A 15,630-nucleotide genomic window follows, 5' to 3' on the forward strand; every position below is an offset into this window, starting at 1 on the left:
AAGTGTTTGTAGCATGAAGTGCTCAAGTGGAAAAGTATCTCCTGCAATTCAATGTCACATTCATATGGGTGCATTACGAGTAATAGTTGATTAAACATCAATTCGATGTTCCCTCTCACATTGCTCATGACTGTGCACTGCTGGCGCTTCAGCACATTTTGGAAATGCAAAACATAACCAAAAGCAAAAATTTGGATACTGTGCTAGCTACATGTTGATGTTCTCGTATGCAGTTTTAAATACATGTAAAACATTCAATGAAAAGACCACCCTCCATTGTTTATCATCCCATACACAGATAAGCATTTTTTCAGTAAGAAAGCAGAGGCAAATCAGCCGCTGTGCTCATTAGCGCAAATATGCTAAACTTAAAAATGGTGGTGGCTGAGTGTCAAGTACTGGGCATTGCACTCACCAGCAAGGTAACAAAACAATCACCGAGCTCAGGTCAAATAAAAGCAATAGAGATACACATTTCAGGCATTATCATAAGCTGTCACTGTAAACGTTCTAGATGTCGGCACTGTTCTACGTAAAGAAGCGAGACATGAGGTAGGGTATAGTGAGGCGAGCAAATTATTCTGAAAACTACCTCATGAGTAGCAGTACAAGAAGCATACTCCATTATCAATATAGTTACTGCATGACGAAGCAGCATGAAGAAAGCCACTGGACTTTGAAACATTACGACAGTTCTTCACGCTGTGCAAGCCATGAGAAGTGATAAATTCACCAACTTATGCTGAATGCCTACCATGCTTAAAAGAACACAGGAACTCAAAAAGAAAAGTTAGTTGAAGAACAAATCACCACAGAAGTGGCCACACAATTTTCCTCCAATTCTGAACCATTTCAAATTTTTTTCTGCAAAATTGTTCCTCACTTCACTGTACCAGATGATGTTCCCTATTCTGCAGTTGTGCCCATTTCACAGAAGCCTTGCAATAACATGGTTGTGTTCGATAATCTTGCTTATTGCGATTATGCGACACTGTCCTGAGCATCTGAGCCAATTATCAATGCACAGTAAGCTGGGAGCCCACTGTTTGGCTTCAAAAGGTCTTATTTTAAACTTTTTTCGAATATAATTGGAAAATTATGCAAGCTGAGAGCCACACGATGCCTGTCTGGTCGAGTATTCTTGTTGCCGACACATGACGATGTTGGCGGTTTAAACAGCATTGCGTAACAGACAAATGGCCATGTTGACACGTTATCTGTGGCTCATGGCGTGCTGATCACATGCTGCAGTTTCTGTACATGCTGGTATGCCACTATGCTACTATGTTGGCTTTGTACAGTCCAACCTGCATGCATCGAACTTGCAAAGAAAAAAAATGGAGGGCGGAATTGGTTCGATATATCGTACATAATTTGATTTAAAGAATGTCCTGTAGATTCGATGTGCAGGTTGGTTTCACTGCACTGCTTCACGATAATGCAAGGAAGCCGGCTTCAGGCAATACACAGGAACTTGCACGGTTTGCAGTTGGAGTTGCGAGTTACATTCAGAGGTGGGGCATACGCGGGAAAATATAATATAGATATAAACAGCGCCTCAACATGTTCATACACAGCTGTGTGCACTCGTCGGGCATAGGAGGCCCCTAATCCGCTTTGGCCCCAAAGTTGGCTTTGTTCTGCAATATCGTACTCAGTGCGCTTCTGGGAGTGCTCTACTCAGCAGCAACGTCAGATTTCCATTGTCCATGTTCGACTGTGTTCATTATCACCAGCTTTGCAGAGAACAGCAGAATCTTCCATTTCACAGCAGCCATCACGTTACGAAAAAGAAAGGAGAAACGCGGAGAAGCGAACGGCGACCCCAGCTACTGCACACGACGGTTCGACAAGCGCGACGACGAGGAATCATGGGAGAAAGCATGTGATGGCAAGCGTTAGTTTCTACTTGCTCTGCGCAGCACCCTCCAAACCACGCCACTCCCTCTCCCAAATGCATGCAGGAAAGACTCCTTGTGTGAGGAAAAGCCCGCTTTGTGGGAGGGAAAGCCACCTACTTGGGACGTTTCACGTTGCCCGATCATTGATACTATACGAAGTGTTCCGGCTATTTTAGTTTGATGTATTGATGTAGCCAAAGATTTTCTTATTCATGAACGTAAAAGCATCACCGTGCTCGAGAATAGTTCGATATAAAGGATAATTCCATTTATCAGAGTTCGAAATAGTCACATTTGACAGCAATAAAAATGTGCAACAGGAGCTTCGATGTGCATGAGAGGTACCGCATTGCGCCAGCTGCGAACTACACGAGCATTTAGGCTTTTTCTTGCAGCCTGCATGTTGAAAGCCATTCCAAAGAATGGCTGGCATGTGAAGTTTGTGCGTTTTTTTTTTTTGCAAGAAATAAACTAACCTTTCTTCATACAACATTTCATTTGCATGAAGACACCGCTTACAGCACGCGGTGTCGAAAGCGGCAGCCATACGTTCGGCGCAATGCGCAGTAGCGTAGGAAAAAAAGAAAATAGTTTGTGTGTCGTGCATTATCACAAGTTCCTCACCAGAAAGGGATGACCTTTGACATTTAAGATAACACGTTATTCCAGCGGTGGTAGTACTTGCTTAGGTGTAAAGTCATGTATACAGTTAGCCTTAATGAAAACCAGCAGATAAAGAAGCCAAGGAAAGTATAGGGGACGTTAGTTGCATTGTAGTAATTGTGATATAGTTGTGAAGAAAGTAAAGTGGACCAAAAGACAACTTGCCGCCGGCAGGGACCGAACCTGCAACCTTCATACAGTCAAATCTCGTTACAACGAACACCACATTAACGAACATTTTAAATTAACGAACTTTTAAGAAATCCCGTGCCGACTGCTCATAGTTTCAATGTAAAAATATTTCACTACTACGAACTTCAGAATAACGAACATTTCAGAATAACGACCATTATTTAATTCCCGTGTAATCTTAACAACACCTCAGTACTACGAACTTATATCCCGAAATGTGAGGATTCTTCGATTTCAGTGTATCGGTCATGGCAGTCGGAGCTGTAAGGTAGCAGACGACGCAGCGCGAAGAGCGGATGCCCTCCCGCTAAAACCTGAGATGGCACGGGAGGAGAAAGACGCGGCGGAGAACTTTTTTTTTTTTTCCCTTCGTTGCGGAATGGTTGCGGAGGGCGACAACGCATCAGGTTTTGTAAAGCCCCAACTGCATGCATAGCATGCGGCTTACGAGCGAAGGCGGCTGCGACAAACGGGCTCCGTCGCGCTGCTCGATTGAAAACTATTGCGCGCACGCAGGCAAATTACGAAAAAGAATTACAGAGTAGATGAATGACAACATGCCAAATTTATTAATGTCTTGTTTGAGATAAAGATGCCATAAAAGCGTTTCGGGACTTCCTTTTTTCGCAATCTTATGTTTAACCGCGGCAGTAGTATCTGCTGTGATCCCATGGGGCACCTGGAAGCGTACGCTGCCTACGCTACGTCGCACTTTGCAAACTGCGTTATGTTGGGGTTAGTCCACGAGGCGCATCTCGACAACGTTTCCTCTTGCTGTCATAGAACGTTTAAGAAAAGCCGCAGCGCCTCACATCGTTGCTTCGCAGGGAGAAGGGCTACCTCACACGACGACGATGTTGACATTGCAGCAAGCTACCACCAATGCAGCAAGCTACCACCGAAACATCAAAACGAACCGTCGATCATAAATAACGACAAAATACGGCCGCTGCCTCGCTCTCCGCGTGAGATGGGGCTGTAAAGAAGGTAGTCTATAACTTGCATTCCTTGAAGTACGCGCCGATTGGAAGCATCACGAGCAAATTGCAACCGAAGCAAGGGTCAGAGATGCTGCCATGTTGTTGGATATCGTCATGCTCACTTCCGGGCGACAAGCGATGTTTTCTGGCTTTCCAGAAACCTGGGATGCCTTTCGTGCTTTTCGCGCTTGGCCAGTGGTCAGAACGACGGTCCGCTCGCGTTATCAGCGCGATCAGCCAGCCGTGTGGAATCGGAAATAGCATCGTTTCGCGATTGCACCCCTGTGACAAGCGACGGCGATGGATGGCCCTCCGCGACAGTAAATCCTGTCGGCCGTCACTCAAAACTCGCGTGCATGCAGTTGGGCCTTAAAGGATTGCAGCGATGACATGGACGATGATGTCACGGTAGCACCCGAAGATCGCGACGAGTCCGTGTCGGCCACAGATGCGTTGGACTGCTTGAGGAAACTCCGCATATTCATAGAAAAAAGCGGAACAGCGACCGAAGCGGCGGATAAAAATGCGGACGGTCTAGAATCGTTCGTGACGCAGAGTTTGTGCTGCACCCATCAAAAAATGATCACGGACTATTTCAAATAAACGTGCCTTGTCTGACGTTCACGTGTGCATTGTTGTGAGAAACGAGTTCAAGGACGTACCGTTGCAAAGGTAGGACGTTTGCGTTACTGAAATTCTATTGTTATGGTAAATTTTTGGGCTTTCACTATAACGACCTTTCAGAATAACAAACATTTTTCCGCGGTCCCCTGAAGTTCGTTATACCGAGATTTCACTGTATTTCGCGTCCTATGCTCTACCAATTGAGCTACAGCGGCGGTCGTCCGCCCTGTACACTTTATTGGGTATTTATGTGCATGCAAACCTGGGAATGTTCCCTTCCTTCGTTGTAGGTGAGCGAGCATTGCAGACTTCCCCCTCCCCACCTTCCCTATATGATAAAAGCACAGTGAGGGGAAAAGAGGGAGCGGTTCCACTGCACTCTGGAAAAGCTGTTGGGGTTCCTCAAGGCCAGAAAGTTTTTGAGAACCCCTGAACTAAAGAAAAGCACAATGTGAAAAGGCACTTAAAATAAGAACTAAGGAAAAGGCATACTGCACCTGTAGCAGACGTCACGTCTCATCGGTCTCTGTTTTTGCGACTGGACCTCTTACCCGACCCTGCGCTTTCAGAGCTGTGTCTCCGCCTCCGACTTCGGCTCCGGCTCCTATCTTTCCTCCGGCTCGAGCGCTTTGCGCTCCTTGAGCGACTCCTTCGTCGGGCGTGGCTTCGACTTCGGCTTCTGGAGTGGCTGCTGCTGCTACTTCTGCGACGCCTGCGCCTGTCTTTTCTATCCCTCGACCGACTTCGTCGCTTGGTTCGTCTCCGGCTACTGCTTCGGCTGTGGCTAGAGCTGCTGCTGCTACGATGGTGTCGGGAGCGCCGCTTGTCCTTCTTGTCTCGCGAACGACTTCGGCTTTTTCTTCGATGGGAAGAGCTGCGGCTCCTTCTGTCGTGTCGCTTCTTGCTGACGCTTGTTTTCTCCGAGGACGACTTTGTCGATTCGCGCCTCGAGCTCTTCTCTCGGTCTCTCTTCGATGATGCGTCGTCGTCGTGCCGGTCGTCCGTCTCCGAAGAATTGTGCTCGGGAGAAGAACTGCTGCTGCTTTCGTCATTGACCTTTTCATCTGGAAGTTCCGCTTGTGGAGGGCTCGACCAGTCTGCTTGCGGAGTACCACCAGGATCCTCTCGTTCTTCCTCGTTGTCATCAGGTTCTGCCGCTTCCTCGTGGCTGGCCTCTCTAGGAGAGTCGGTGTCTAAGGCGCCCATAGAATTCTTCTCGGCTACAAACACAACCATAAAAACTCCTTAATGCTCCATGGAGGTTGTATTATACTGGCAAGAAGGAAAATAAAAGGTGAAAAAAGAAAAAAAACATCGGGTGAGACCACAGTGCGGTTAAACCAAAGAACCTGCTGCAACATCATTAGTTGCATACTACCGTAAAATCCGGAATGTAGGTCGACCCCCCAACTTCGACAACTAAAAATCTAAAAAAAAAGTACGTGGAACGGCCAAAGTATCAAAAGGTGCCTTTACCGTGAAACGAACGTAGTTTCGAATGGCGCACAGTGAGAATGCCATTTATTCACACATGTGTTTACACGCAAGTTCCACGTGGCAGAAAGCCAAAAGATGGGCTCAAGTATTATGTTCGTAAAATGTCACAAACATCTTGACAGCTTTAATTTTTAATTTGTATGCACTTTGAGGTCACCGGTAGCAATCACGACGCGAGTGCGGCTACTGGATAAACTGCAACCCTCATCTCCAGCTTTAGATACGCTGCGGTCTGGCACCAAAACAAAGTTTTCTTCTGATCGCTGCGTGTCGTTATTTGATCCTTCAGCGTCCGCCAGTAGCAAATGCTTCTGTGGTGCACTCGATTTGCCCGCTGATCATAGCCACCATACGTGACGCTGTAACTTGAGTTGCGACATCGCAGGAAGCAACAAAGAAAATGTATCCACTGAGAATGGAGCAGCGAAAACACCCTTGCAAAGATAAACTTTCAGCTATTGTTTGCGACTCACAGCTCCCGCTTGCATTCACATGCGTTAGCATCCTAACACATCGTTCACACTCTTCAAACCAGATATCTTCATGCCTTCGCGAACTCGATCACTGTTTTCTTGAACGCCGCAGTGAACTGTCGTCGGCCACCGGTCGAGAACAAGAAAGAAAGCAGCTCAGAGCCCAAATATATTCACAAGACAACAGCAAAAATGCAAAATGGGGCCGCCTATGGCATAAGGCTGGTAGTAAACAAAGCGACGCCGATGACTGCGATGGCAATGGAGGCGGGTGACTTCAGTTGCCCATAGTTTTTCTGCCAATGACCGATATATAAGACGAGGGTTGACTTTTTATGGCTGTTCTTTAAAGAAAAATTTGACCTGTGTTCCGGTTTTTACGGTACTGTAATTTGCAAAAGTTTCTGCTTTGACAAAACCAATGAGCGAGCTTTCCTTAAATTTGCACAGTGGCACACTACAAGACCTTTACGGCTGTCACTTATGCAGAATGATGAAAATATTTTGTATCAATCACACACCCAATTAAAATTTCTATGTTACAGAAAAAGAAACATCACCACCATAAAAAAAGCCACCGTGCCACCGAGTAAAACTTCGAAAATCAAAAGCCACATCAGACATCTTGATTTGCCCTCTCACACCAATAAAAGGTAATCTGACAAAAAAAGGTCCGTTTTATCCGAAGTTTGTAATAATACTCAAAATTCAGAAAAAAACTGCTGCTGATTTCGTTCACTGTAGCCCATACTCCTCCTTTGTAGTGTGGTTCACTAAAAAGTTAAGACAAAACTGAGGTTGGAAAATGGCCCGTTATATTAGGAAACATTGCTGCGAACCATGCCTCCAATAGTTTGTTTTCTTATGTTTTGTTGCTAGCGTCTAGCCGTGCCCAGTTATCGTATCTGCGTTTGATGTGAAGTGCGTTTCCCTCTCTTTCTTTTGTATGCCACACAGACTATTTGATTTGATAGAGAGAGTGTTTCACCCTGTCATCACTAGACCAGAATGTTCTCTGATCACCAGGCTTATTGATTTAATTCGATGGTTCTATACAGATTAACGTGGAGGTATAAATGCTCGTACAAAAAATGCCACAGCATTCATTTTCCGCTGACGATCGCCTGTGCACGTTGCTCTGTTGACTGCTTCTTTGCTGCTGGTATTTTCCTTGAATCTCTTGTGGAGCATAAGTTTGCTCCAATAAACCTTGTTTACTGAAAGAACCCTGCATCTTTCTTGGCTACGTGGTGACATGTTGTATGCAGGTTCATTATGAGTGTAGACTGCATTACATTTTTCAGTGCACCTGACAGCATGCCTCGTCTTCCTGCTTTAGACTGCATGCCAACACTACCTTTCATCTTCAGTGATGCAGTAGTACAGTAGTGAAGCAGTACCAACTTGCCCAAGCATCCACTTTGGCTGCATTTATTTCTAGTATATTGGGCCCTTTTAATTGCTGCAGCACTGTTGTCTGTGTCCTTTTACTGGTCCTCTGCTTTTGTGCTGTTTTAATTACAAGTAGTAGCACATATCATGGTGCAACAGTGCCAATAAAAAATTATGACAGACCAAAGCACAAAAGAGCGAGAAACAGAGGTGTTGCAGGTTTCCTCCTCTTAAGACGTGCCAACACTGCTTTAGAAGCACTTCCCGCACTCCCTCGGCCCCGAACTTGCATTGAAGGGATCTACTCACCAGGCCTGTTGCTGTTACGCACGCCCCCGTCTTCAGTTACCTTCTGAGCTGCCTGCTGCTGCAGCCGGCGCTCATGCTGACGGTCCTCTTCGTCGAGTTCCTCTGCCACCTGGTGCTCCCACTGAGCAAACGCGGCTCTCTTGTCGCGGATGCAGCGCTGCAGCTCTTCCTCCGAATCATCTCCGCTCTCCGCACCGCTGCTCGACTCGCTGTCACTGCCATAACCACTGAGGCCGCCTGCGAAAGGTTGTCCCCACGGGCCCTGCCTATCAGAGGTCTTCACTAATGGCCTAAAGAGGCACAGATGGGGGAGGGGACCGTACAGCTGCACAGTCACCTTTTGCAACGTAATTTTTCATGTTATATGTGCTACACTAAGTCTAATACTAATTCAAAATGCTCATTTAAGCACGAGCAAGCTTATTGCAAAGCCCATAGTTACATTTTTCATTGCAATAGTGATGTACAGGCATGGACAGTTCCCGAAGCAATTTCTAGTTAAGTAGCTACTACTTGCACTCAGATAACATTGCGCTGCCTTTTTTTTTTAATATACAGTAAAACCTCGTTAATTCGAAGGCCTCGGGACCGAGAAAAATATCCCAATTAAGCGGGATTCCCAATTATCCGAAACAACGCGAAATCAAAGAAATCAGCCAGAAAACGTGATGTACGGAAGTAACACCTTTATTGTGGCAAGTCAGCCTACTTGGAGAAAAATTCCTCCATGCGTGACTGACGCGTTCGGTAGTTCCCAGCACTGAAAGTCTGATTGCCTGCAGGTTCTGAATGTCGCCGTGAGCTGGGCAATTATCGACGACGAACAAAACGCTGTGCCCTGCGGCCGCAAACTTGCGGTCAAGGTGCCGCACGTATTCTTCAAAGAGTGCAGCCGTCATCCAAGCTTTCTTGTTGTTTTTATAGATCAGGTCATCCTTGGATGGCAGTCGTGCATTTTTGAAACAACGAGGCTTTTCTGTCTTCCCAATAACAAGCAGTGGCAGCTTGTGCTCACCGCACATGCTTGCACCAAACAAAACAGTGATTCTATCTTTGTTCTGTTTCCGCCCCTTAATGTCTGCCTCCTTCAAAGCGAACGTCTTCGTAGGCAACATTTTGTAGAACAGAGCAGCTTCATCAAGGTTGTAAACATCTGCTGCTTCGTACTTGGCGAGTAGTGGAGCCAAGGTGTGCTGCTTCCAGCCCTCAACAACAGACTGATCCGCGCTGCCACTCTCGCCACAAACAGTCACGAATGTCAGGTTGTTGCGCTCCTTAAATCGGCAAAACCATCCATTGCTGCATTTAAACTCAGAATGTCCAAGTTGCAGCGCCAGCTGGTTGGCCTTCTCACGCAATATGGTCCCATTCACAGGAAGGTGTGCTGCGTTGGCTTTTCTGCAGCCAGTCGATCAGAGCTGCTTCAACGTCGGCGTACGTAGGCGGGCGTACTCGTGTACGCTTTGACGAGTGCGTCTTGCTGTAAGCATCGAGAATTTTCTCCTTATTCTTGATGATGTTGCACAGCGTTGACAGAGGCACGTGGTGCTTTTCGGCGAGAGCCGTTTTCAACGCCGTCGACTTGCTGGCCTCTTCAATTAAGCACACCTTTTCGTGCAGGGACAAGCTATTGTACTTTGGCATCTTCCTTCCAAGCACACCTCAATCAACTAATTCACAGGGAAGACACTCAAGCGGAGACAGGAGACAAATGGAGCAGTCGCACCGAATCGCACAATGCTCGCCAGCCGACATCCAAATGGCACAATGCTCGCCAGCCGACATCCAAATGGCACAAAGACTCCACAAAACATTCACTTCGCTAGAGTGGCTAACATCGCTGTTGAGATGATGATGATCATGATCGCAACCGCACGCATCGCCGCCTGGCAATTGCTAAAACATGGCGTCTACGACGTATTTCCGGTAAAAAAAAACATGGCCTTCGAGATCCGTACATCAAAAAAAAAAAAATGCATGTTTTAGTTACAGCCACCGAGATTCGCAACACCCTTTGCATATCTTGGAAGTCGCGGCCAAGTGTGCCAATTAACCGGGAAGTCGCAGACTGGCCGCACCAATTATCCGGTTAAATTTACATGTAAAAATTTGGGACCGCGCAAATAATACAAATTATCCGGGATTCCCAATTAACCGAGTACAAATTACCGAGGTTTTACTGTACTCTCCATGGTCAGAAAAAATGAGTATTTTGTCCAAATTTTTTTGGCACAGCCGTGTTTGGGCATTACAAGTTTAGCTGCTCACAGGCTAGCGCACGAGTTTCCTGTTTAAACAATGCAATTGTAGTGTAAGGCAAGACAAACACACAACTTGCCCAGAAATGAGCGTTCAAAACTCGTTACCATCTTTATACTGGGATTTCGTGTTGGAAAACTGCGATATTTCCCGTGTGTGAACTACTGCACCTTTCAAACTTTCGATTGATTACCGGGCGCTTGCGAGGTCTCAATAATTATAAAGCCCAGTACAACATAGCAATATTTTTTTTTTTGTAGGGGCTGAAGGAGCATTCACCCAACACACTATAAACACACGGAATATCGCACATGCTCAGGTAAGACCTGCACTTGTATAAGGGCCAAACCCCACGCTTGGTGGGAAAAAATGAGGGAACAGCATGCCTGCTTCTATAAAGTGTTGTGTGTGGCATCTTCATACATTGTCACCAAGGCCTGCAAGGTTATGAACATATGCTGGACGGCAAAGGAGGATTAGTGCTTCTATTAGGATGCCAAAGAAATGTCTGCATGGGTCCTACCCTACCAAAATTTAGAAAAAAAATCTGCGCAGCTTACACGAGTATGTGCGGTAATCCAGTGCACCAAGGAACATTCGGACTCTGATAGCAAATGGCCTATTGCCAGTGCACCATTAAGCATGCAGAGTGTAACATGCTGGGTTGACAACAGCCCAGTGTGAACTTACCCAATCCACCAGTAATATTTGCCAAAGCGGAGGAGGATCTGAGCTGGCGGGCAGGAGCTTTTGCAGCAATACAGCAGAAGGGAACCATTTTAGTGCACTACACAGAGAACACAACCTAGACACAGGGGAACACCAAGTCTCCTGTTCACAGACACAAGACAACGTGTCAACACACACACACACAGCTTCCAAAAACACAGCCTAAACATATGCAGTGGTGTGCCTCATACTGTTGAGAATCGGCCATGATGCTTACATTTATGCTCACTTTTTACCGTAGCCATTAACTTTAGCTCATGTTACAATTAACAACAACAAAAAAAAAGAACATTCTTCCACAATTTGTTTTTATTTTCTCTACCTCAGAGCCTTGTCGCAATGTGCCAAAGTCAAAAAGGTGACAACCCCGCACAAGTTCTAATATGGAGAAGTTGAAAACCCTCCAAGGCAGCTTTCCTGCGTTGCAAAATTTCATGCACAATAGTGGCGTGGAACATCCTCGCTGCAATTGTTGTGTGTAGTGTAGCGCTTCCCGTGTTTGGCTAGGGCGGCCAGTATGGCCTCCATGAACGCCCATGCAGCCTTCTCGAAACAGCTTAGCCACCTTCCGATAGGAAATAACAAAACCTAAAGTGAGCAAAGGTCGATCGATGGGCTACACAGGGATCCAGCTACGTTATGCAGGTGTCTTCAGGAACCAGATACGTACGTGCTGGCCGACACTATATGCTGCACCAAACATTTGCAGTGAGGGTGGGCCACACAGTCGATATGCGCGAGATTTTACAGCACAGGAAAGCTGCCACATAGGTTTTGCAACTCGCATTTTAAGTTCCTCTCACCTATTGCGTCCGCATCATTTAACAGAATGAGAGAAAATTTCACGTCAGTGCTTGCTGAAGCATTTTATTAAACATCTTCAACTAATGATATTCAGCAGACATCACCACAGCAACTAGGTGTAAGCTTCTGTTTCTCACAAAGCAAAAGGTCCATGATGTAAACCTTGCAGATGCAATTAAGGCACATTTACTATAAAATAAAAAGAACTGATGCATTTAACGTAAATATAGGAACTTGGAAGTCTTTGTTCAACACTGCCCCATAACCAAGGTGAACAGTCTCCATACCAGTGGTGGAACAGCCATATTACTTTTTGGCCTAAGTCCTGGGGCAACCAAGAATTTGTTTTCAATAAGAGGCAATCACTTATGATGTAGGTCTCAAAACTAACTTTTGGCACAGGTTTCCGAACCTGTATGTTGGCGGTTTGGTACACACAATACGAGATTATTTCTAAAGTGGCCGTGCCAGCAACTATGTTAATCTATACACTTCCAGACACTATTCAAGGCTTCTTTTTGATCCAACACTTTGCTTGAGTGAGAGCTGTACCATGTTGGCATGATATATGCCAAACTGCACCAAAAAGGGCAGAGGGAGAGAGATCTTGAAGCAGGAGTACATTGGAACATTCGCTAAAGAGAACTGCAACTAACGGCGATTAGCTATATCTGTGGCTATGGTCGCTCCACCAACTTCGAGAATATTATGACTACGGCAGCATGGTTTTTGCTTTCAAATTTACCACTGAGGCACAATTGGAGGAAGGCGGCTTTTGTTCTTATGCGTCAACTGATGCTGGCTTGGTACAACTCCTCGCAGTATGGTGCAAAGGGCTGCTCTTGGCACAGCTGTTCCACCACTGCATACAACTATAAGATTACTGCAATATTGCCGTGTCTAGTTGATTGTGCGTCAAATAGTTTCTTCATAAATGCGCAACAACATTGCTCCACGATGATGACTACTGCACACAACTTCACCACTACACTAAAGCTACCTTTGAGCACTGCTTTCTGGAAAACTTCCTGGCATAAGGAGTGCATCTCTTCATTGGTCACTTCAAGCAAAAGCTCAGTGAGCATCCTCCGCACTTTCAGCATCTGAAAATAGCCACAGGAACATTCCTTAATGCACAACATGTGCTTACGAATGTCCGCTACAATAACACACAACTAATTTAAGATGCCGAGTAATACCACGCAAATCCACAGCTTTTTCCACAAATGCTTAGAATAGGCAGAGAAAATTACTTGTGTGATTCACTTAGGATAGTAGAAGCAGCACACACATTAAAGTGACTTCACATTTCCAGCTTCACTTCAAAACCTACAGCTTCGAAGTCAGAGAAACAGCGTAATATTGTAATTAATAAGCTAACGTCGCTCAGGCTTATGGCCCCAAATACCACTGAGAAAGACAAAACAAAATTACAGCTTAGGTTCAGCACACATCTAAAAACACTTTTCTTATTAGTCATTCATATTGTCAGGATTTTTTTCCCACTTGGATTATGTGCTCAGCATAACACATAATAAAGAATACTATACTGTTTCAAGACTATCATATTATCGTGACACCAGGTGGTGATAACACACCTCCCAACGTGGAGTCAACTCTCCCCACATCCTAAAAGGTTGCTATGCTTGCCACTTCACTAACTTTGCAAGGCAATCACAGCATTGCCCCTTGTCAGAAATTATCACTGCAATTCTGTGACACTACAGAGTTATGGTTAAGAAATTTGCTAAGCAAGCACTCTGAAATGCACTGAAGTTTTTGAAGAGACCCCTCATCGTAGAAATTGCCGACGAATGCTCAGACTTGCCTACATTAATTAAAATTTGAAAGAGTCAAAAGCAAGAAATACTAGAATTTGGTTAAAAATCTAGTATTTCAAACAGCAACTTCTGAACGGCATTATTCTCGCCTACCACAATTACTCACACACTACAAGCACTAGTCGGCACAGGCGAATGTTTGCTAGTGTATGCTTACAACTGGCAAATGTCAGCTAGTGCTGCCATATTTCGGCTGCATGATAACAAGTGTTGACAAATACCGTCTAATGCAGGCTACAGTGTCTTCAGTCAATCTCAATCGAATGTGCTCTTGCATATATATAGACAACCTGATTTGATGCTGCTTGAATTTCTCAAGTGTGTAGACACCACAATCATCCATAAAAATGATAAAATGTTTATTACAGTCGACGACCGATAATTCGGACTTCACGGGGAACGTGTAAATAAGTCTGAATTATCGAATGTCCAAAAAAACGAATGCATCAGAAAAAAAAATACTTTTATTGACACTTCAGGGTCCCGGTGGCCGAAAAAGGTTGTCAATGCGTTGCTGCCCGCACTTCCGCTTACGTGCAACCAAGTCCGCCTGTATCTCCGCCAGTGTGATGTGATCGCAGTACGATGGCGAGCTGGTTTCGTTCGTAAAGGCAACGCATCTGTGCGGCATACTTAGCGGTCGCACAAAGAGGCAGCATGAATGGCGGCGCGGCGCGTTTGGGTTCTCGCCTATTAAATGCGTGAACTACGCACGCAACTTCACCAGGCCACATGCACTATCGAGCAGTTGACTGAAGACGCTTATCGGAAGGCTTGTCAGCGATTGAGCCGTACTGGCACGTTTGCCACCTGCCGCCATCACGCCTCCGTGCATTTCCACTGCTTATCCCTAAGACATAGCCGCACGGCGCCATGATAGCGGCCTCTTTGAATTTCCGGTACGCTTCACCCCATAACACGTCGGCATCGCGACAAAGCTGACTTTCGGACTCTGCTACTGTCGCAAACAGGTCGACTCTCAAAAGCACTGGTTCGAACCTACGAGATGGTAGACGCGGCAGAGGTGGAGGCTTCAATTATTGCCTTTCGGACCTGCAATTTGGGCAGAAAGTCCGAAAAATAGGACGCCGAAGAGTTTTAGCGTCCGAAATTTCCGACGTTCTTTGACCATTGACGTCTATGGGGCTGGTGACGGTGCCACGAAAGCGTCCGAATTTTCGAGCATGTCCGGAAAATCAGCAGTTGACTGTATCTGCCGCGTTTCGTTGTCGTTGGCGCGGCCTTCGGCGCTGGCTGTGAGGGCACCGTTGGCGCCATTTAACTTAGATCTTTTGAGACAGCAGTGCGTAAAATAAAGCAAGTCTCAAGATAAAAATGAACGCGCGTGCAGAACGCTTTACCGCAGACGCATTCGACAGAACGGCGGCGATAGCAGCGCAGCGCGGGGATACAGGAACCGGAATGTAGGATGTTCGCGATGTCGATAGGATTTCCCACAGTTGACCAGTGCCTCCAAGATCGGCATTTCAAATCACAAATCTGAGGCATAAAGTAGCGATCGAAATAGAGCCTCATAGATCACCAATTAGCTTTCGTTTCGATCTCTAAGGCCATACTTTGTATGGTACGGGTGCCGGAGGAGATAATGGCTGGCGATTCGACGTGCGCGAGTCTCGGACAGGGTCCGGATTATCGAATGTAGATCTCATAGCTGTCCGAAATATCGGTCGTCTTTACACATTACTTCTATAGGATCAACGGCGGTGCCGCGCGACTGTCCGAATTACCAAGCATGTCCGAATTATCAGTGTCCAATTTATCGGTCAGCGACTGTATTTTATGCATTTTTTGCAAGCACGCAAAGCTAATGCTGTAGTCAGTTTAGAATCCGATTTTGGTGTCTAAATTCCTTTAAAACAGATTTTTACCCTAAACACGACCTAAATAAAAAAGTCACAAATATATCAGCGACAATATGACAAACATTAGTGAGTTCCATAAAAAG

At 45.7% G+C, this 15,630-nt stretch overlaps 1 protein-coding gene across 2 annotated transcripts in view; it reads right to left on the bottom strand.

The window, feature by feature from the left end:
• LOC119396860 (arginine/serine-rich protein PNISR) overlaps positions 1 to 15,630 on the bottom strand; it is a 32,720-nt gene that overhangs the window by 832 nt on the left and 16,258 nt on the right. For both annotated transcript variants that reach the window (XM_037664207.2, XM_037664205.2), the window contains exons 8-11: positions 12,824 to 12,926; positions 10,981 to 11,037; positions 8,032 to 8,268; positions 4,858 to 5,580 (exon numbers count right to left, since the gene is read on the bottom strand). In XM_037664207.2, coding sequence (XP_037520135.1) covers positions 4,877 to 5,580; positions 8,032 to 8,268; positions 10,981 to 11,037; positions 12,824 to 12,926 — 1,101 coding nt within the window. In that variant the 3' untranslated portion in view covers positions 4,858 to 4,876. The remainder of the gene's footprint in view (positions 1 to 4,857; positions 5,581 to 8,031; positions 8,269 to 10,980; positions 11,038 to 12,823; positions 12,927 to 15,630) is intronic.

The sequence above is a fragment of the Rhipicephalus sanguineus genome, chromosome 6 (assembly GCF_013339695.2).
Source record: "Rhipicephalus sanguineus isolate Rsan-2018 chromosome 6, BIME_Rsan_1.4, whole genome shotgun sequence".
NCBI classification, from domain to species: Eukaryota; Metazoa; Arthropoda; class Arachnida; order Ixodida; family Ixodidae; genus Rhipicephalus; species Rhipicephalus sanguineus.